This window comes from Passer montanus, unplaced genomic scaffold, assembly GCF_014805655.1.
Source record: "Passer montanus isolate IOZ18808 unplaced genomic scaffold, ASM1480565v1 scaffold45, whole genome shotgun sequence".
NCBI classification, from domain to species: domain Eukaryota; kingdom Metazoa; phylum Chordata; class Aves; order Passeriformes; family Passeridae; genus Passer; species Passer montanus.
The window spans coordinates 9,856,038-9,877,033 of NW_024369373.1; the positions used below are offsets into that span (position 1 = coordinate 9,856,038).

The following is a 20,996-nucleotide window of genomic DNA, read 5'->3' on the forward strand; positions in this document are numbered from 1 at the left end:
ACACAGAGAAACATACCCTTGTTGTGGGAATCCACAACTGGAGGGGAAAAAAAGTATATATATTGCATCTCATGGGAATAACCATATGCTCTCAAAAACAATGTTCCCTAACAGAATGTTTCTTGAATTGAAATACTGCATATGTTTTCTTTATTATGTTCTTTCCTTGTTCATTATTAATGGTCTTGTATTCACTTCTATAACCTTAAGACACTATAAAAATGGGTCTGGACAATATTTGAAATTGGAAAGACAATAAAGGAAAAATATTAACTTGGAAATATTGTGAAATACCATTCTTTCACGAAAAACAAACTGACTGGCTTAAGTGTATTAGCAGATGTTTCTCTCTACAATTGTTAATTACTACCACCCAATTGCTCATAATTGAAGTGGGGGAGGAAAAGAGTAAGAGAATGAGCGCCAGTTTAAAGATATTAAGACTCATCACAGAAGAATTAAGCCTTTTTTTCAGAGTTTGGGTTTGGTGTTTTTTTTTTTTCATTCCTAAGGAAAGGGAGCAATAATTCAAAATGCTGCTTAGGAATCACCAAAATACCCCAGAAATTAGGTAAACCAATTCCTGTGCTCTGTGTATTGAATGAAGTTAGAATAGTAAGCTTCAGGCAGAAAAAATATCTTTCTCTTGCCTCTATCCTGCATCTCACAATAAGGGAGAAAAAAATAAAACACCAAAATAGAGCTGCACTCAGCTGGAAAAGTGAGTGTTTAAATTTTCACCCTCACTCAGGTGGTGTGAGCCACGTTTCTCAAAGGCTCATTCCAGCAAAGGAACATGTGCTTTGTCAAATGTTCTGCCTTCTCAAACAAGGACACTTCACTCTAGTTTTCAACCATACTTTGCATTTCAGTCAGATGAATTAACGGGATCTTGAGGCCAGAACCAAAGGGTGAAACTCAGATCAATGTCCAAGTCCAGGCTACCAACTCCAAATTTTGCACAGCAGTTAGGAGAACTCATGCTAAATAGACAAACAACTTCAGAACCTCCTTGGTAGGACAGCCTTTCCAAAAGGTGATTGTTGCATCACCTTAACTCAAAAAGCAGAACTATGGGACAAGCTGTGCAATTCCACAGTGGTGAATTATGACTGGACATTACCAGTGATGTCTTCATGTCAGGGTCATTATTGAGAGAAACTAGAGTAAAGGTAAAATTGGAGAATTGACAAAAATGCCACCTATGAAAGTCAGCACCTGCTACATGTGAAACCAAACCTTTGAAGGGTAATATTATTAGCCTTCCTCTCATTTAGGATGGAGTGGATTCCACAGCAATTCCTTAAAACTACTACCAGAAGCAAAGGGACAGAATTATCTGTAAATGGGGAAAAGAACAAACCACACACTAGAACTTGAGTCGTGAGAGAGTAGGATAAAAGCAAAATTTAAAAATTACCTATTAAGACAAGGAGAGGAAGTCATAAGCACTTATATACTGGTCAAACTGAACTTCAGCAGCAGTATTTGACTGGTGGGATTGAGCTTCCAAGAGCTGGCCAAGCCCAGTAGAGAAATTTCTATGGACATCAACAGGGTCAGGGTTTCCCTTCCAATTTACAGACCTAGCAGATGCAGCAAGACTTAGAGACTATGAGAACCAAAGGGACAGAAAGAGAATTCATTTCATTGTTTTATCTGAGGTCTCTGATGTCTAAGTTATCTGCCAACATTTTTCTCATTGCAAACATAATAAACATTCATTCATAACTGACATTCCTCAGTGACTGCGCAACAACCAGAGCAATAACAACCATGTTTGAAAGTCTAAATTGAGCAGAAGTCCTTTAATTAACAATTACATTCACATTCAGATTTCACTTTTAAGTTCTCCTGGAGGCCATGGATTAGGAAACATCATCCTCATTAAGCACACTTTGTTTTATTCCACTGATTTGATTGAAATATACCCCTGGTGGAGATAACCCTGCTTGAGCAAAGGCCCTCTTCTCCAGTGGCAAATGAACACAGGGAGAACGGGATCAGGGAGGAACATTCCTGTTCCACAGCCACCAGAACAAGCACACAGAAAAACAGGCTCCTCCTGGGTCAGTGCCAGAAACACGTATTTAGCTTTCCCTGACTGAAAGCTGAAGCTGATGAATTAGACACACCCTCCAAAACAACAAAGATCAAGCTGTCTTCTCTGAAACTTACTGTAGGGAAATTATTGTCCATTTTACGTCCAGTGGGACAAGTCAAAACCAATTTAGAGGAAGCTGTAGAAGTGCCTCCTACCAATCTGGGTTGGGTATTTCAACCTGAAAATATGGAGAGAATCCATGTTCTCTTTCATGGTTTCTTGTTGACAGTCAGAACACAAATTAAAGACTCAACTGCAAACCACAGGGGAAAAGAAGTCACAATGTCACAAGACCTACTGCCAGCACCAGGAAGAGACAGAGCAGAGGAGTAGTGACTCAGACCTTGTGACAGCTTGCAAAAAAAAAAAAAAGAAAAAAAGAAAACCCAACCAAACCAAACCCTCAACAAAAATAGACAATCAAAATATGTTTTAAATATTCAGGCACGGTTCTAACTGACAAGACACTACTAAGACAGTGAGGAATGGCTAAGCAGAAATTCACTGTGGATTTTTTTGCTATTTCCTTGCAAAAAAAGCTTTGTACTAAAGATGTAGATACAAAAGACAATATGGTTTCTCTCTGCTAGCCAGGGTGTAACTCATACATGCATAAACAGTAAACCTAGATTTCCCACACTCTATCTGGATTGAGTTTGCTGAAAGGAGGGAGTTTGTTGAATTTTGCCAGATTATGATTTCTTTTTCCAATTAGTTCCCCAACTGGCTGTATTTCATCAACAGAAACTGCCAGATTAAATGCCTTACTTGACCATCTTCACCCAAAACACTTTCATGTTCAGTTCTCAAGCTTCAAAATACCTTTTGGATGAAGATCAGACAGCACTAAACAGAATTACTAATTAATTAAGCAAAGTTAAAATTTAAACACTGTTTGTTGTGTTAGCCAAAAGCCTGAACAGAATAGTCCTTTTTTTTCCCTTCCTCATTGGAGATCAAAGAAGATAATTTCTCATTCCCCACCCCTAGTTAAAAAAAAAAAAAAAGATGAAAGCAGGGAAGAATCTCCATAAGCTTTGGTCAGAATAGCTCAGGATGATACCTGCAGAAGCAAGATTTTTGTTTGATCAGTGGACATATCAAAACCCACACGAACAGAATGCAGTCTGTTGTATCATTTAACATGGTAAGTGTTCCTTAAGTGAAAACTGTCAGTGTCATATGGACCACTTACCACTTTCTTACAGTGCAGTATGTCCCAGGGCTCTGAATGGGCCTGTGAAGTGTTGAATTCAGTTACTGAACATGGACAGATGGGGACATCAACTGATCACTTGTGACTTAAAACAAAAGACCTCTCTTCTCTAAAGCTGGTCCTACACTGATTTTAGTTAGGAACAATTTTGCTTTTTAAAAATCCATTCTCAGTGTAAGTTGCAGACATGCACATTCATATAGAATTTTCTATCTTTAATTTCCTTTGCTTTTGCTTTGTCTCTTTGGATTTTTTCCCGCTGAGATTCACAAGGAAAGGAAAAGAAGAAAAGAACCCAGCCCCTGCATAACCCTTTATTCAAATGAAGACTGAGTAGGTAATGTTATTAATAATGCAGTCTTTGATATTAACTCGCTCCCATCTAACCTGGTTGTTCAATAAGAAAAATGTGTTTCCACCACCTTTACTGTGATAACAGGACCTCTAAAGGTATCTGAACTGTAATTTTCAATTCATCAGAATTGCTTCCCATGAGGATGAATGTCACTCTGACCCTCACAGAACTAACCTGTTACAGAGAGCAGTGTTGTCAACCTACGCTGTAACATTATTTTGGCTGTGATGAATGGTTACAGATCTGACAACTCTAATAGTTCATATTCAGTAGCAGGTTCAGTGTTCCTCAAAGGCATTCCCATATTACTCTGGGGGCTGAGGGGAGGAGAATGGGGAGAATGATCCACAAACAAGAGGAAAGCATTATTGTGATTAATATTAGTAGTCCACGCATATACATGTGCACATGTGTCTCTTTTCCTTGTCATATTTCTGCATGGGTGAGGAATAGTACTGAGATCATACATCACATACTGCTAAACATGCAGAGAAATAAATTTTATCAAGGCTTGACCCAAACCCCTGAAGTCTGAGGAGTACATAGGATCTCATCAGACAGCAATTCCCAGACCAAAGGGAGGCATCTGCTCACCATTGGTAATGAGTACAGCCTAAGGACCTCAGCCAGAGATAGAAGCCCACATACTGCTCAAACACAGAAAAGGAGATGGTTTGGAGCATGATTTGGAACACCCTTTCAGGAGGAGCAGCTCCTCCTGTTGCTCTAGAGAGCCCACATCTTTGCAACTCAAGATTCAGCTTCCCACTTTGAGCCACCCCTTTGGAGGAAGATCCTGTGATATTCTCCTAGACACTGTCACTGTGAATTCACCTTCAGACGTAGCATCTTGAAATCCAGGCAGCAGTAAGTATGTGCTGGAGGGGCTGGGCAGCTGTCCCTGCAGGGCACAGAGCCTGGCACAGGGCAGCTCCCAGGGGGTCCTGCAGGAGCACAGGGAGAGGACTGGTCTGATTCCCACTCTGCCAACAATGTCCTACCACACCTGGATGGCTCCTCTCTCTTCAAAGGCTCCTTGAAATACCAAAATAAGGGTCTGCAGCACCACACTTCTACTTTATACCTCCACATCCTTAGGATGGACTGTAACTCCCTCCTAAAAATATCTTTCATGCACAGAGTCCAGGGCTGCCTTGGCTTCCCTCAGCAACTCCCGTGCCAGCACGGAGCCCTGAGTGCAGCCCTGGCTGCCAGGCACAGAAATGCTCTCCACTCCTCCAGAGCCCTCTGAAATTCCTTGGGCAGCAGCTCTTTTACTTCTGGATATTTCAGTTTACAACTATTATTCCTTTCCTCTCTTGCTGTTACCTTTACAGTTTTAAATCCTTTTTGGTACAAAGTTGAGAACTCTGGATGATGTGTTTTATTGGAAAAGGGACCTGGATTGCTGGATCAGATTTATAAAGCAAGAAAAAACTGAATGCTGGTAGTTTTGGGTTGGTTTTTTTTTTGTTTTGTTTTTTTTTTGTTGGTTTGGTTTTTTTTTTTTTTTTTTTTGGTTTTTTTTTTTTTTTGTAGACCGGGGGTTGGGACTTTCCATCTAACAAGAGCAGCTGGACTCCAAGCTCTTTCAAGAGCAGAAATGTTGCTTCAGGTTCATTTCCACAACCCCACAGTGCTGCATTTATTATTTGCTTTTACTCACAAACTAGTTGTGGTTACAAAAAAAAAGCTTGTCTTCCAAACAAATGACATTTTATCTCTTTCTCCACAGGAGAATAAGGTTGACTGCTACTTGTGCTTTGAGGTTTGGATATGATTGAGATGAAACATCTGTTAAGAAAAAAGGTGTGGGGGGACTTTTTTCTGCTAAAAATATCATGTCTTTTTTTTTCCACCAAACTTGAAACATGTGATGAAATTCAACTTTTAAAATATAACCCTGGAGCTACTTGAAACTATAAAAGTCTCCTCAGTATCTGAGGCAAGTCAAAATTTCCACTGTTCAAGCTGGGCTTTTATGAAGAGCAGACTTTAGAAAAACCTGTAATCTGTCTAGGTAACAAAGGGCACTTGTTCTGCCTGGTGAGGTAAAACTTTGGGTTTCTGTAGCTACTGCAGCAGAAGTGGAGTTGAAACACACAAAAGCACCCTGATACACACTTTGAATTTGGAACAGCAACTGGCAAAGCAACATGCTTGTCATGGAAATTGCCTCCACAGCTCTGCATCCACACACCCCAGAGTTTGCAAGGCTCAGAGGGTTGTGGTGGCTAAACTTGCCCAGCACAAGGCTCAGCCTTCTGTCTAACTCTGCATCCATCAGGCAGGCCATCTGTATAAAACAACTGCTCCTAAACTCGGTCCCAGAAATGCAAGAACCATTCAATCCTGTCATAATGTGGGTCCACACATGAGACACTCCAAGACATGAAATCCCCACAGGCAGGAGAGAAGGGCCTTAACAGAACCATGCACATGACCTACACAAAAAACCTTCTGCAGAAAGCTACCAAACCCCAGCAAAGGCAGCACTCAAGCTCAGTTGTCTGGCTCTGCCACAGGTCTGGGAAACACAAGAAAACTTGCATCAGGAATATCGGAGAGTTGCAGCAGGACATATTGCCTATTAAATGCAGTGTTCAAGGTTTCTAAAAATGAGTGGAGTGTTTCATGTAAAGGCAAGGGATCTGAAACATGTATGTTGTCTTCTGAAATATCAAAGGCCAAAACTTCTTTCAATTATAAGGGAAAAAAACTGGAATAATTCTAGGAACACCAGCATGAGAGTGTTATCTAGTCCAAAATCTTTGACGAGAAATATGCACTAACTTCACATGGACTAAAACAAAAATAGAAAAAAAGAAAAGAAAAGAGAGAGTCACAAGAGAGTCAGAGAAGAATGGCATTTTGAATCACTTTTCAAAAATATGTTTAATAAAACCTCCATGAACTGTGGTCAAAGCTACAAGAAAAATAACTGGTAATAATCGTTGCTGGGAAATTAAAAGTAGAAAAGGACCTTTGTTCAAGCAGAATAAATGAAACCACTGGTATTCATCATGTTTCCAGAGAGATTGTTTTCAAACTCCTGACTTGTTCCCATATTTCATTCTTTGTTCTTGGTGGTGGATGTCCTGGGGCAAAGCTGAAGTGCATTATTACACTGCTGCCCATGTGCAGCTTTATCTGTGCCCACAGACAGGGGCTCCTCTCTCACAGGGGCCCGAGTGCCCCATCTGCCCAGGCACACTGAGCTCACACTGAGGCAGGAGGGCAGGACAGCCCTGGCTGGGGTAGGGTTTGCCAGCTGTGCCCACAGCTGGAGCAGAGCTGTGCACAGCCTGCCTTGCCCTGCACTCCATGTGACAGTGACCCAGCCCAGCCTGAAGTGGCCGCTCACCCAGCCAGTGAGCCCACAGCACTGACCCAGCCCTTTCAGGCTGCTTGGACAGGCCACAGCAAGCCCCACTGGGGCACAACCCATTGCCACGGGGCACCTTCTACTGCCACAGGGCACCTTCCACTGCCACAGGCATCTTCCCTAGAGCTGCACTCACTGACACTGACACTCACCACAGCCTGCTGCCCAACATCCACCACGACGCCTCGCTCACCTCTGGGGTGCCAAAGGCAAACCCAAGAGCCCTCCTGCCTTCAATGAGATCTCCCTGAGCTACACCCTTCTGGCCTTCCCTTCTTCTGCTTCCCACACTCACCCTGATGGTCTGGCTCTCACAGGCTACAAGGGAAGCAGCTTGAGAGATCTGTAGATGTAGATTTACCAACAGGTGACTTTTTGCCTTCTAGAAAACTAGTTCACGATTAGCCCAGAGCTGAAAATAAAAGAATATTCTTATTGTTAATTGATTATTTTTTAAATGACCACTCAGGAAGAGCATTAGCTTCTCCACAGCAGAAGGAAAAGTTGCCAGTCTTAGGTAGATGGAAAGAACATGGAAAACCAATATTATTATAAATACCATGCACATAATATTATTTTAAAGCTTTCCATATTTAAGATATTCATTAAGGATCAACTCTTTGCTTTTTTGAGGTACGGTTCAAAAAAGAACTTGTCCTGTAGCTGTCATTTCCCTGTTAACATTTGGATTTCTTCAGCTATCATAAAGAATATAGACCACTTGTAAGTTTGGAAGGCTTTCTTGAGTACTATACTTTGTAATCGTCCCTCTATCATATTCTAAGGGACAGACGTGGTTGCAGAAAATCCGAAGCTTCATTCTCAACCTTGTTAGGCTGCTCCTGAACCAAACATGCAACTTGCTTGTGGTCAATGTAACAACTTTCCAGCTGTGTAGAATGATCTGAACACAGAGATCAATGTGAAACTACTACTTACAGCAGGTATGATCTTCCCAGCCTAATGCAGAGGATTCTAACCCAGAACATTCTCAAACCATAGACAAAACACACCATCTACCACAGCCTCTTAGGCAGCACCAGTAGGAGCTGGTGGGGCGTCAGCTGAAGGGAGAGACATGCTCTGTGCAGGGAACATGCAGGACATGGGGAGGAGAGCACAGCTCTCCACACAGCAGCAGCTCAGTGTGAGGAGGAAAGCTCACCCTCTGAGGTGTCCTAACAGCCCACTTTTCACTGCCTTTCTGTGCTCTGCTTGCCAACATGGGTGGGAGCTGTTAGACACACTGTAAAGGTTCATTTGGAAACACCTGGAGACCACTAACTCATTACACACAGGCCATGGGCAACTGTCGGATGGCAACAGTCTTTCATCACTACTGACCTGGCTGCACTTGAAACAGCAGCTCCAGAAGTAAAAGCTTCTGATCCAAATACCAACCCCCCTCAACTGGAACAGCTAATGTTAAGAAACACTTGTACAATTTTATATTTTTTTAATTTTTTTTTTAAGTGCCTCATGCCGTAAGATTTTCCTCCCACTCATGGCAAGCAGCCTACCTGCTTCTTATAATTTCCTGGATCTGTGCACAACCACAGGAAAACTTCTGCTAATCCTACCAGTCTCATGTTCTTTGGTGACTTTTATTCTAACTGCCAAACTAAGCAGTTTTCTCTTGGCACTCTCCCCTGCTCCTTCCTCCCCACACCCCCACGTCCTTCGCTGCTCCTTCCAACCCACAGTAACCAGCTTATCAGCTGCCAGCCTCAGCAGGGACCTGCTGCTTGTCACACATGGGGGCTGCTGCCAGCGGGTCACCCCCTGGCCAAAGACATTTTTCAGAGTTGTTCCATGTCACATTGAGTAGTAGGAAAGGATACAGCAGAAACCTCTTGGGAGCTGAAAGAAACACAGCCAGTGAGCAAGCGATCAACAGTCTGAGGTGATCGCATAGCATGTACTCATGCACAGCAAAACTATGGTAAGTGCACAGGATTAGCAGCAAGTCCTTAAAATGCAGAGCTCCCATATAACATCCCAGAAGGCTGACCACAAGAGCACTTTTAAGGTAGAATTATTAACACTCTATTTGCAATGTCAGGGATAAATAGGTATTCTGTTTAAGAACCCGAGAGAGAAGGGACCATCATTTTCTGCAAAGCACCAAGACTGCATCAATAGTACCATACAGGTAGTAACAGTGGTGCCAACATAAAGAAAATTTGCCTGTGTGCAAGACACAATCTATGCCTTTTCTATAAATACACTGGAATTTTATGTATATAAAATACAGAAAATTATTTAAGCTTTAGAAAATGAAGAACTATTATATCTGAAAGTATTAACTAGAGAGAGGAATGCCATTTGAAAGAATTGCCTTTTAGTACCTATTTACAGCTCAGCTTCGAACAATACATTAATTTATTAGTGTTAAGAGATTAATGAAGTATGGTAAAAAGTGTCTCCCAGGCAAGTAGAAGGTTAACTAAAACTAGCTAAAATGCTTGTTCAAGTTTTCCTTTGCTGACAAGTTTATAACAATTTGGGCCCATGTACCATACCTTACCACCCTTCCTCTGAGCTGGCAACCCGACAAATATTCTTCCAATTACTAATTTTGGAGAAAATACCAGGAACTAAAGCCTTCACTGAATCTTTCCTGAATGGGGAGAGAGAAGAAAGGGAGTAATCTCACACAGCAGCAGCCCCACTGCAGGGTGCACTGGGCAAAGATGCTCCCCCACGCCTCCCCTGCTGCTGCAGCCCCAGCCAAGGGAAGCATCCCCCTGGAAGCCAACGTGCTCCCATCACTGGGATGTCTGGGAGCAGTGTGGAGGTGGAAGCACGTGCAGCTGGGGGGTCCAGGCAGGCTGTCAGAGCTGGGCATCAGATCAGCAGCCTTAAACCACCAGGTCATTCTTTGTTATTGGTTCCTTGTTTGCTTATCAGTTCTTATTGAAGTCAAAAATAACACAGCTCCTCATGCTGGAGCACTGCTAACCACACCTCAGCTCCCACTCGACCACAGATGCTGGGGAGGAAGACGTGAAGGACAGACTGCACACACTAGCAAAATATTGAAAAACATATAACAATGTTAAGAATGTAATGAATTACTTTTCTGCTTTGCTGAATACAGAATGCTTTAATTGCTGGTTTAAAAATTACATAATGGCTTGTAAATATGTGAAAAGTGCAACAAGTAGCCCTTTTACAGATCTTCTAGATTCTTTTTTCAGCAAAAACACGTGCTTTGAACTCTGCTGGAGGGCTTTCTAATATCAATGAGCAAGAAGATGACCTGAATAATTTGTCCTTTCTGGTACCAGAACAGGGAACATCTTACATCTAGGGATTTAGAAACATCTGTCTTGGGAAACATATATAAAAAATTGGGTTTGTTGATTCAGGCCAAGCTCTGTCACTACTTTCATCAGGGCTTTGGATATCATGTTCAAATAAGGCACCAGGAAGGCTTGGATCTTCTCCAGTCTTCTGTTGAGAGAATAATAATCAAGACATCACCCTTGGCTGACAAATGAAACAGGGAACAGATTGCTATCAGTGTAAGAGGCAGCTTCTCTGACAGCTACAGGACAAGATTGATCTCAAGAGATACACAAGATTTCTGATTAATAGAAACACTTAGGTCATACTTTTCAAGAGAACAGTGACATGTGAAATCACATTATTGCATAAATAATTGGGACAATAGGTTAGGTATCAAGGTGAAGATCAAGACTTCACTGTGAACTCCAAAAGGCAGCCACATCCCACAGGGCTACAAAGAGCTTGTACAGGGACAAGAAGAAATCACCCTTTATACAATCAGTCTGCATCAGAGGACTGCATCAGGAGTTCCTTCCTGAGCTGAACTTTCTGAACTTTTTAAATGCTCAATTGAAAAGATGGAGAAACCCCAGTTCATTTCAGAAAGACATGGAGGGGTCAAGATAAGAAGGCACTCCTGGTCTACAAATTTTAGCTGCAAAAATTTCTAAAAGGGTCCAGGGAAAGGAGGTGAAAAAAGTTCTGGAAAACAAGAGCAGGACTCTTGAACAATTCATTAGAAGCTTACTTATACCTAGAAAAATTGAGGGAGAACTGGGATGCCATTATTGAGCACCCAAATGGGAGATTCTTTCTGAACCACCTGCTTGTCTCCATGGCAGTAGAGGGACTTGCCATTTGATCCTGCGCTCAATTCCTGCCTGCCATTTTAGCTTCTCCAGCAACACAAAATGGTAAATATCTCCTCATGTCTGTGCTAGTTTTTGTGACTTCCAGAGCCACCCCCAGCCACTCAGTTCTGGTAACCCATGATTCTAGCTAAGGACCAGGAAGAAAAAATTGGGGGATCTTTTACTCTGTATGTGAAGGGTGATGAAGCACATCCTTCCTGCGCAGAAACTGGGGGACAAGGAAGTGTGAGCACGAGACATTCCTACACAGCCACAGCAGATTGCACAAGTACTCCAAGTCTGCCAAGTGGAAGGCTCTGAGATGCACTGGGAAATCACCTGGAATGTAATATGTAAACAAATCTACTGAAGAACCTATATCCAGCGTGCTCAATTGTTGTGTTATTAATGAAAGAGGAAGAAGGAAAACAGAGTAAGAGTAATATGAGACTGAGGTTTCCATTGGTGTCTCTTATCTAAGGAATCAGTCTCTCAACTGACCACATAAGAGAAAATCCAAAAATTTCAATTTAGCGACTTGCCCAGCAGCAGAATCAAAGGCAGGTGGTGGATATAATAGACAATGCTGGGCAAACCGTTTCTTTCTGCACAGCACTCAATAACAGAGTTGCTGCTATTGAGTTCTAACCTCTTGTCATGCAGCAACATTGAGTCAACAATCCGCTCTCATGGCTTAATGCTTTTGATGTTTACTTTGTTCTTTGTATAGTTCAAAAGAAAGCACTAATGCACCAGTCCTCTTACCAAATACAATCTTAATCCCAGAATCCCGAGCCTTTTGCTGTTGGCCAGTTAAGTCTGTTAAGACGAAAGGATTTGATCAAGCTTTACATAACAACACAGAAGTTAAATCCAGCAAAGAGAGTTCTTTTTATCTGCACTGCTCAGACAGCTAAGAGAGGGGAAAAAAAGAGAGGGAAGGAAAAAAAAAGGTAATGAACTTGGCTATGTAAAACAAAATAAGGAATTCAATTATTTCTCTTATTGCCACTTTGTCTTTTCAGTGAGAGTCTTCTAAAGAACTCTGATTTACTCTCCAATAAAGTTCCTGAGAGAAAAGGCTCCAACGTTCCCCTAAACCAGAACTGAGGAACTTGCTGTGCTTTTTTTGCAAATCTGAGAAACGTTTCCTTTTTTATCCCTACCATGTACTTATGAAGACAGAATGCAGTTCACTGATACATGGTATTTGGTAGAGCATGGTATTTGCCATTGTCCTCTCTGAGCTCAGTCTAAGCAACCATTTCCTGGGTTACAGATCCCTGTCTCTGAAGCTGTTGGTGATTTTGATGTTATCTCATGACACATGAGAATATATTCATGCAGCACATGGGTTACATCATACATACGTAAAGACCACAAGGCAGCAAAATAAAGGCAGAACAACTATTTCAGATGCAAAGATCAATCTATATTCTAGAATATTAATTAAATTCTCCCACAGATACATTTCTATGCAGAGAAGAGGTATGACAGTTGCCACCTTGTATCTAAGAATTCAATCTGTGCCCTGTCAAAGATCTGAAATCCTGTTTCAGCTTCACTTTATCTAATACCATAGTTTTGAGCTAGAACTAGCACAATCATTAAAGTATGATGCAAGTGAAAAAATTACACAAAAAGGATGCTTTAACACAATGATTGCTGGATTGTCTGATAATGATAAGATTTTCAGTATCTGAATGAAATAGGAAGTAGTTAACACTGTCCCCAGCATGGAAAGCACAGCCTGGAGATCTGAGAGCAGAAGGGATGAGGAGCAAGCTTTGACAACTTGCATGCACTGCCTGAGCACAGGGTGGGAACAGTCATCTTCCTCCCAGCTGGAAAGATGCCACAGAACAGCTCTTCCATGGTGACAGCACACAAAGGACCGACCGACCACTGCTGGTATCTAAATCTGGTCTTCTCTACCCAGTTACCTCATAACAAAGGAGACTCATCAGAAGCAATAATGTGAAACTGCTGAAAGACTGAAATTACAGTTGCCTAAAAGGCTTTACATTCTAATAAAAAGAATCTTGCTGCTGAGTAGCTCAAAAATATTATATATTGAACATTATGTTTGCTATGCAAGATAATGCTACACAACAAAGAAAAATAATTAGAGGCAAGGAAAGATGGAATGAGACAAAGAAAATGAAATTATTCACCTTGCTGACATTTAATATCCTGTCAAAGTTGTTTCTCCTATAATTCTAAAATTAAAATCCTACCCTATGTCCTAGCAAGGGAAGATTGGAAAACTGTGGTGAAGTTAAATACAAAACCACTCAGCAAACACTGACTCCATCATGGCAAGTATAGTTTGCCTTTGTGATAAACAGCAGCCTACAAGCACCAGCCAAAATTCCTATGAGACATATGAGACATGCAGTCATAGTAAACCACAGAGATGAGAAAAACTTGTAATCCAAGACTCACAGTGTATTACCACATTGCACAGGTAAGGAACTGGAAGGCAGACATTCTTTACAGAGAATCTTTCATGTTCTGGTTATACAAAAGCTTCTAATACCAGAAACAAATGATTGGATTATAAAAGTATAGAAATTTCCAGATTAAGCTTGACATGGTTCATTGCTGTAAGTAAACTGGGCATATTGTTTCCACTAGTATAATATAAATCCAGCACACAGCCCATGCAACCTCGTTATACTAGAAGGTTTCTGAAGGCTCATCTCCTTGAAAGGAATGAGCAACAAACTAATCTCCTGCACTCAGAACCCCCGCTGGTCCCTGAAGCTCAAGGTACCTCGGATGTGCTCTCTGGCAGAAAGCAGCATCCATACCCACAGGCACCAAAGGTCCTTCCCACCACCACAACAATTCCATCTCAACTTTCTGATCACAGAGGAGGAGATGAGATGGAAAAAGAAACTGTCTGAGGCAATAATGATTCCATTCATGCTCAAGAAAAATGTGTTGAGTAAGAGTCTCTAGTCATTAGAAATTAAGGTGGGAGTTTCTAAGGCTGGTTTGTGTAAGCCAGAAGGGAGTGCAGTGTCCCACACAACCCAGAGCTAACAGTTTCACTTATTTGCCTGCTCTGCCAGGGACAGTGACATCCATCACTCCTACCAATGTCAGGAGAAGTACCTGGAGAAAATGGTGAGACCCTGAATTAAAACATTTGGCCCCTTTGATTCAGCTGGGTGACTTTTTCCAATACAAGTAGTAGCAGATACAGAAATAATACCTTATTTCCATCTTAACAATTTTTTCAGGCAAATGACACATCAGTAGATACTAAATATATGCATTCTCACACTTATTTATTCACTAACTTATTCCAACACTCCTTTATATTAACCAAAAAATGTTGTTCTTTACATACCTTCTAGATGAAAGTGTTCATCACCAATAGTGTCTCTGTAGCCTTCCCCAGATAAATCCTGTTGAAAACAAAACAAAACAAATTAAGTACAAATACACTATATAGAAAGTGCTGAGTTGTTAAAAATATGCATTTATTGTTGCCAGAATTAATTTATAACATGAATGAGAACACAGAAACTGTTTTCCAGAAAAGAAGTCAATCACCTTATTAGTGGTAGTCAATGCATTTGCTGCTATTTTACAATGCTCTGCACATACTTCTGGACAAAAATTTGGTGAAGATGAATTGACTACACAGGGGAAAGAAAAAAAAGATAATATTTAAATAATTTTATAGAGTAATATTTAGTCTTTCAATGTTCTTTCGATCAAGCAAGATTTAAAAACTCCAAATGGAAACGATAAAGGAGAAAAAAGCCCTTCACTACCCACAGAGGAATGTCATCACTTGGTTCCACCAAGAAACAGAAAACTTCCTTATGCCAGAGGTCACCCAAGAAAAGCAGATAACAGATTCTGACAAGCTGTGAGCCTTCAGTTCTGAAATTAATGAAATTCTGTCAACCCCAGTATGTCAAGAACAATACAGAAGCAGATGCCATAGCTATGCAGACAACTTATCTCAGACCCAAAAAACATTTCTCCAGTGGTGCTGAAGTAGTCATAAAGGGCATCAGTGGGATGTGGAGCTAATCCCAGTTACAAACACTCTGGAGAGCATTCTCACTCTCTTACTAGCAAACCCTTCCAGCTCCATCACCCCACCCCAGCTAAACCACAAGCAATGGCAGCTATACTCATGTCCTGACTGCTCTCAGCCATTCCAAAGCTTTGGCAGCACCAGCGTCACCGACCTCACACTGCAGTCCAGCTCCCTGGATTCTCCCCAAACACTCTCTGCCTCTGATAAAGTTATGGTGACAAAGAAGGATATGGGCCTGAAAAACTGGCACGCTGCACTCACAGCCATTCCAGCTGCATCTGCAAAAACAAACCAGCAGCTCAGAGCCAGAATTCTCAGCATCAACCTGTGGGCTGGAAGTTGACCTTGGAGAGCTTTTAGTAGAAGATAAGGATAAGGGAGTAACCTGTGAAAATTAATGTCTGGTTGTATTCATTAGCTTTATTGTTAAGGAATTTGATCATGATAAAGGAAGTTCACCTCTTTTTCTTGAAAAAGTTGGCAGAGGTTCTTTACCTTCCACATGCCCAAATGTTATTCTTTGAGATTAGTTATAACAGAGTAACTAAGCCACAAAAGCATATCTCAGGAATTCTTCAGTATCAATTTCTGCAGCATGTTAAGAATTAGATTTCACCAACAATACTGGATACCTAGCCCAGAAACCCTGAAAACACTGCCTCTTCACAATCACACCCCCTGAAGTAAAGTTAGACCTTGCAGGACAAATGCCTCTGAGAAATGCTGGAAAACTGGCCTGAATGCTGGGATACAGCACAGCATAATGCTGCTATAAAAGCTGACATTCTGGATTTATCTTTGCAGGTAGAACACCACAAAAAACCTACTTTTGTTCCAGTAAAAAACCTCTCTTTATCTGGGCATGTGCTGATTAATATCAATCATTACCTTAAAAATTATGGAAGGAATAAACAGAGAATGAAAAGAAGACGCAAAATGTTGGCATAACACATCATATTGCTGCAACGTGACGATCTTGATCAAATTTGATCAAATTCTCCCATGTCACAATTTTCCATGAAGCTGTGAGAGCATACCTCTGCCTGCTCCAATAGAAAATTATATATAAAAGTGACTCTGCTCTCCCACAATGCTAAATATGTAATAATTGTTTCATTTGGGGTTTTCTTGTGTTGGAATTTCCACTCTCCTTGGGAAAAAAAACCTATTTTCTGCATTTCTGATCAGAAAATAAGCAATGGGTAGATACTTGTGGTGTCTCTATGAGAATACTATCAGATGGTAACTTTCACCTCCTAAAATTTTAGCTAGGCAAGCCTTGCATTTGGGTATCAAACACTGCCTGTTAAAATGTCATTAATCTCATGCTCTACAAAACTCAGAAGTCATTAATTGTGATTTTTCATATGTCAAAAGACATCACTTTAAAACAAGCACACATTTGTTGATGAAAAATGCACTATCAAGTAACTCAAAGGAAAACAGTGGAAGAAGACAGGCAGTGTAGAACAGCAGAGTGAAGCATTAATATTCATTACACTAGCTCCCTTATTTCCTCACTTTTAATCATTACATGGGTCTTAAGCAAATATGTTTTATATTCCAGTCTAGTTTCACTCCTTCTCTAGCTCCTAGTTATTTAAGTTAAAGTAGTAACTTAATGCAAGCAAATTTCCAGTAAGTGTTTCTGCCTTAAACCAAATTATTATAAATTAACACATTCTAAAAAGTGTTTTTCATGCTGTTGAACCATAATATAACTGTTAGACAGCATATAAATTGACAATCCATCCTGAAACTGATGAGAGTATCGTTTGAACAGTTAGTGACACGTTTAAGCAGACTTCCTCAGCTCCCATCCAAAGGTATTCCTCTGTGGAAGATTCTGACATGTATTATCTTTGATAGACAGACATGTATCTGAGAAGGGTATGGGCAACTCTTAAGATTTTACACTGAAAAAAATGCAGGAGAAAAAATATATACTCTCTCATTCATCTTATCATCATTAACTTTTCTGTCAAAAAAACTGCAAGAGTGTTACCTGAATATTTTTAGCACCACTGAGATAGATGTTGCAACCTGGATAAACACCAGAATGCACCTGCCTGAGAAAAGGTTTCTGGGCAGTGTATGTAAACTCACACAAAAGAAAAGTATAAAAGCTGAGCAAACATCAGAGGAAACAATTCTGACTGCAGCTCATCCTGCATAATATTCTCCCAGTAACCCACGCAAATTTCCTTGGAGTGGATAAAACAGAGCATCTACTCCCAGCAACACAAATTCATAATGTGGGCTGGAGTGAAAGAAAAGGGTCAGTGGGTAAAACAAATTCACAGCTCAAGAAGCTCTAGTGGGAAGCAAACACTACAGCCAGGCAGGAATATTTGACACTAGGGACAAGTGTGTTCAAGCACAAGGAGGACACAGGCTCGAGAGGATGCAAAAGCCAGGAACAGCTCTGCATTCAGCCAGGCTCTGCCACAGGGCCCTCAGCAGCCACCACGGCAGGAGCAGTGCCCAAACAGCAACAACATTTGGGTCATAGGCAGCTGTATATCACTGTCCTGACACAATACTTTAAATCACAGCACTGCCTTTTCAAACTGCACCACTGAGTCATGAAACAACCAAAACCAGATGTACCCTGTGAAATACTACATAAATGAGGTCAGCGAGCACTTGAAAGAATAAAGAAAAGAAACATTTACACAGAAGGATTATTCCAGCATGCCATGGCTATGGGTTGCTGGACAGGAACCCATCTAGAGTAAGCATTTCTACCTCACCAGGAGTTTCCCAGATAAAGAAGTTGGCCGTTGTTGGCTACCAACACAGCTCACAGGGAATGACTAAGATTCAGGCTCAAACATGTGCTTCACAACCCAGAACAGCTGGCTGCCTGGCCTGGCTAGACAGGACCTTGTGCCCCATTCATCCCACTCTGATAGGTGCTGCTGTACTCAGCTCAGATTTAAGCGGGTGGGGGCGGAGAGAAGAGTTGGTTAATGCAACTCCCTCAGAAATGTTGCTGAGTATACACACACATGAGGGGAAAAATAACCTTTAAAAACCCCAGAGCTTCTATTCAGTTGGGTACAAGTCCAGCAATCGTCACTCACTTCCCACCTTTGCTATGCAATCAGACATCAGTGAATTCTAAATCAACAGAAATTTTAAATTTTTAACCTCAACTTCAGCCCTAACTGCCCTGTGCAGTCTTCTTCCTGATACAAGTCTCTGGAGACAAAGGCCAGGCACTCTGGGGCTTCCAGCTATTGACTTCCTTCTCAGCAGCCATCTGAAAATGCTGCAACCCAAATGCTCACCCTTCATTTGCCTACATCACCTTTGCTGGCTCCCTTTTTGCTTCCACCTTGAGGCTGAGCTCCTTGACTTCACCTTCCAGGCTTGGCACAGGCATGTTTGTGGTCACATCCCCTCATGCTGCCTCCTAGTCCCTATATCCACTGGTTGCTCCAGCCTTGCTCTGCAGTATCACCCCCTCCCTGTCCTGGCTCTGCCTTTCCACGTCACCCCCCATGACACTCAGCACATTTATGTCACACGAGAGCCAAAGCTCCTGATGGCAACCAGAGCGTGTATTTCAGCAGCCTGTGCCTGACCTAACACACTGCTCAGTACAGTTTTGCTCCAGTGTGAAGCACAGACAGATGCATCCATACATGTATTAGATATTTCAAAGGAGAACCTTTGATTTAAGTGGGTTATCATGATAACAAGCACATTTTTAAGGCTTGGACCCCCCTACTCCTTGTATTACATCTCAAGTCAATATTGCATTAATTAACATTTTTCTAAAAGATGTTGCTCTTCTCAAGTAGAAACAAGTTGCTTTACCTCTCTCCCTCTTCAAACACCTCATTAAAATACCTTTATTTAGCCTTAAGACACTGAATTTTCCACATTTTTGGCAGAAAATATACATGCATTTTCTGCTTAATGAAGTTTTGTCGAGGAATCACATATACTTTTTTTTTTTTTTGCACAACACATGCAGAATGACAAATCATCAACCAAAAACCTTTCCTCCCTATTTTTAACCTATTTTTAACTATCTGACTGAAACATCGTTTTTTTTCTCTTTATTCTCATATTGATGCAATAAAATTTTGGAACGAGCAAAGTTGAAGAAATGCATTTCAGAACAAGACTTCAAGGGACAAGATATGTGGTAATTCTAATGTGTTGAGTAGATTTTAAAATATTTTATAGCCACTGCCAACAAGAATGCTGTGTCACCTAAGCACAAAATTCAATTCTTGATGTAGAAAAAACAATCCCAAGAAACAGAGGCTCAAGAGAATGAGGATGCCCTTTGGCCATTCAACCAAGCCACTGAGGGCCTGTCAGGTGCCAAGTGGCCATTCTGAATGTTTCAGCCTCACTTGCAGGAAGCAAGTTTCCAAAATAAGTCTGATTTTCATACAGCAAGTCCTTAGCAGACTGTGAAAATGTGAAAACCTCATCTATTGAAGATGCTTCAGGAAACCCATCCAAATCCTAAAGCAGTCATTATTGTCTTACTTTATTTTTAGTTTTGTCCAGACTTGAAGAGAAAAAGGAAAAAGACTTTGGAAAAACAGGTGATGGAAGGAACCTTGTTCCCCTTTGGGCATCTGAAATTTCCCAAGGATTGGAAACACAGCCATGTGTAACTATGATCAGCTCAAACCAGGCTTCAGCACTAGGAAGCCTACTGACACTTCAAATAACGGTGTAGTTTCTTTATTACTACTTTATTATTTATCTGTCTTATTTATCTAATGTAAGTGGAAGCAGATACTCCGTTATCCTGAGGTCATCATTCTTTGAATACTGATTTATAGCCAGGCTTAAAACTTGAAAATGAAATAAATAAGGAATAAAATAAATAAACTGCTGATAGCCGGACATATGTAGAGAGGACATTGTGCCAGGCCAGCAGCTTCCATGCACAGGTACCCATGCAGTCAAACATCCATGAAAGTAGGTATTTATGGACACAATTTTGTGCAATCACTACTTACAGGCAAAAGAGAAGAATGTGCTTTGGGCATGCATCTGGCTCTCTTGGCATTTGGAAATGAAGATTTCATTGTAATATTCTCTTTCAAAAACGCTTGAAGATCCCCCTCATAAGCTTTTTCAAATAAACCACACACTCCCCTGTTACAGTATTCTATTTAGGACAAGAGCTTCCTTTCCTTCTCTGTTCATAAGTAATCTATAAACCCAGGGCCTTACACAGATAAAAGTAGATATGCCAAGCCCCACTTTAATGAAAATTGAAACCAGGTGAATACATGTAAGAATTAAACATATGCCACACAGAAAAACACTACAGAGCAATACACATTTATGCCTTGTTTTAAGCCTAATATTATTCTTCTACAGCCTATTTCCCTTTTTCTTCTGCAATTGTGTGGTCTTACTTTTTTGAAGTTTGCCATTCTGGGTAATTTAATAACAAAGATAATTCACTAGGATGCAACATTCTGTACAGAATGCATAAACCAGCTCACACTTGAAGAAGTCAAGGTGACTCTAATTTTTAGACCCACATTGAAATACACAGTGCAACTGCAATAAAGTAGATTGTTCAGCAGAAGAAACAAGCTCAACTTCTATAATGTTTTCTTTCTCTGAAATAAGAACCTGTGCTCTGTCATTACAGAAAGATTGTTCTTCCTCCACCGTGCATTGAAGCTTCTCTCAGATAAAATTTCTTCATTACACAATCACAGCAGGTAGAGTTCTTAAGAAA

At 40.9% G+C, this 20,996-nt stretch overlaps 1 protein-coding gene across 2 annotated transcripts in view; it reads right to left on the minus strand.

The window, feature by feature from the left end:
* NKD1 (NKD inhibitor of WNT signaling pathway 1) overlaps positions 1-20,996 on the minus strand; it is a 108,661-nt gene that overhangs the window by 25,152 nt on the left and 62,513 nt on the right. For both annotated transcript variants that reach the window (XM_039721520.1, XM_039721519.1), the window contains exon 4: positions 14,561-14,618. In XM_039721520.1, the coding sequence (XP_039577454.1) occupies positions 14,561-14,618 (58 nt within the window). The remainder of the gene's footprint in view (positions 1-14,560; positions 14,619-20,996) is intronic.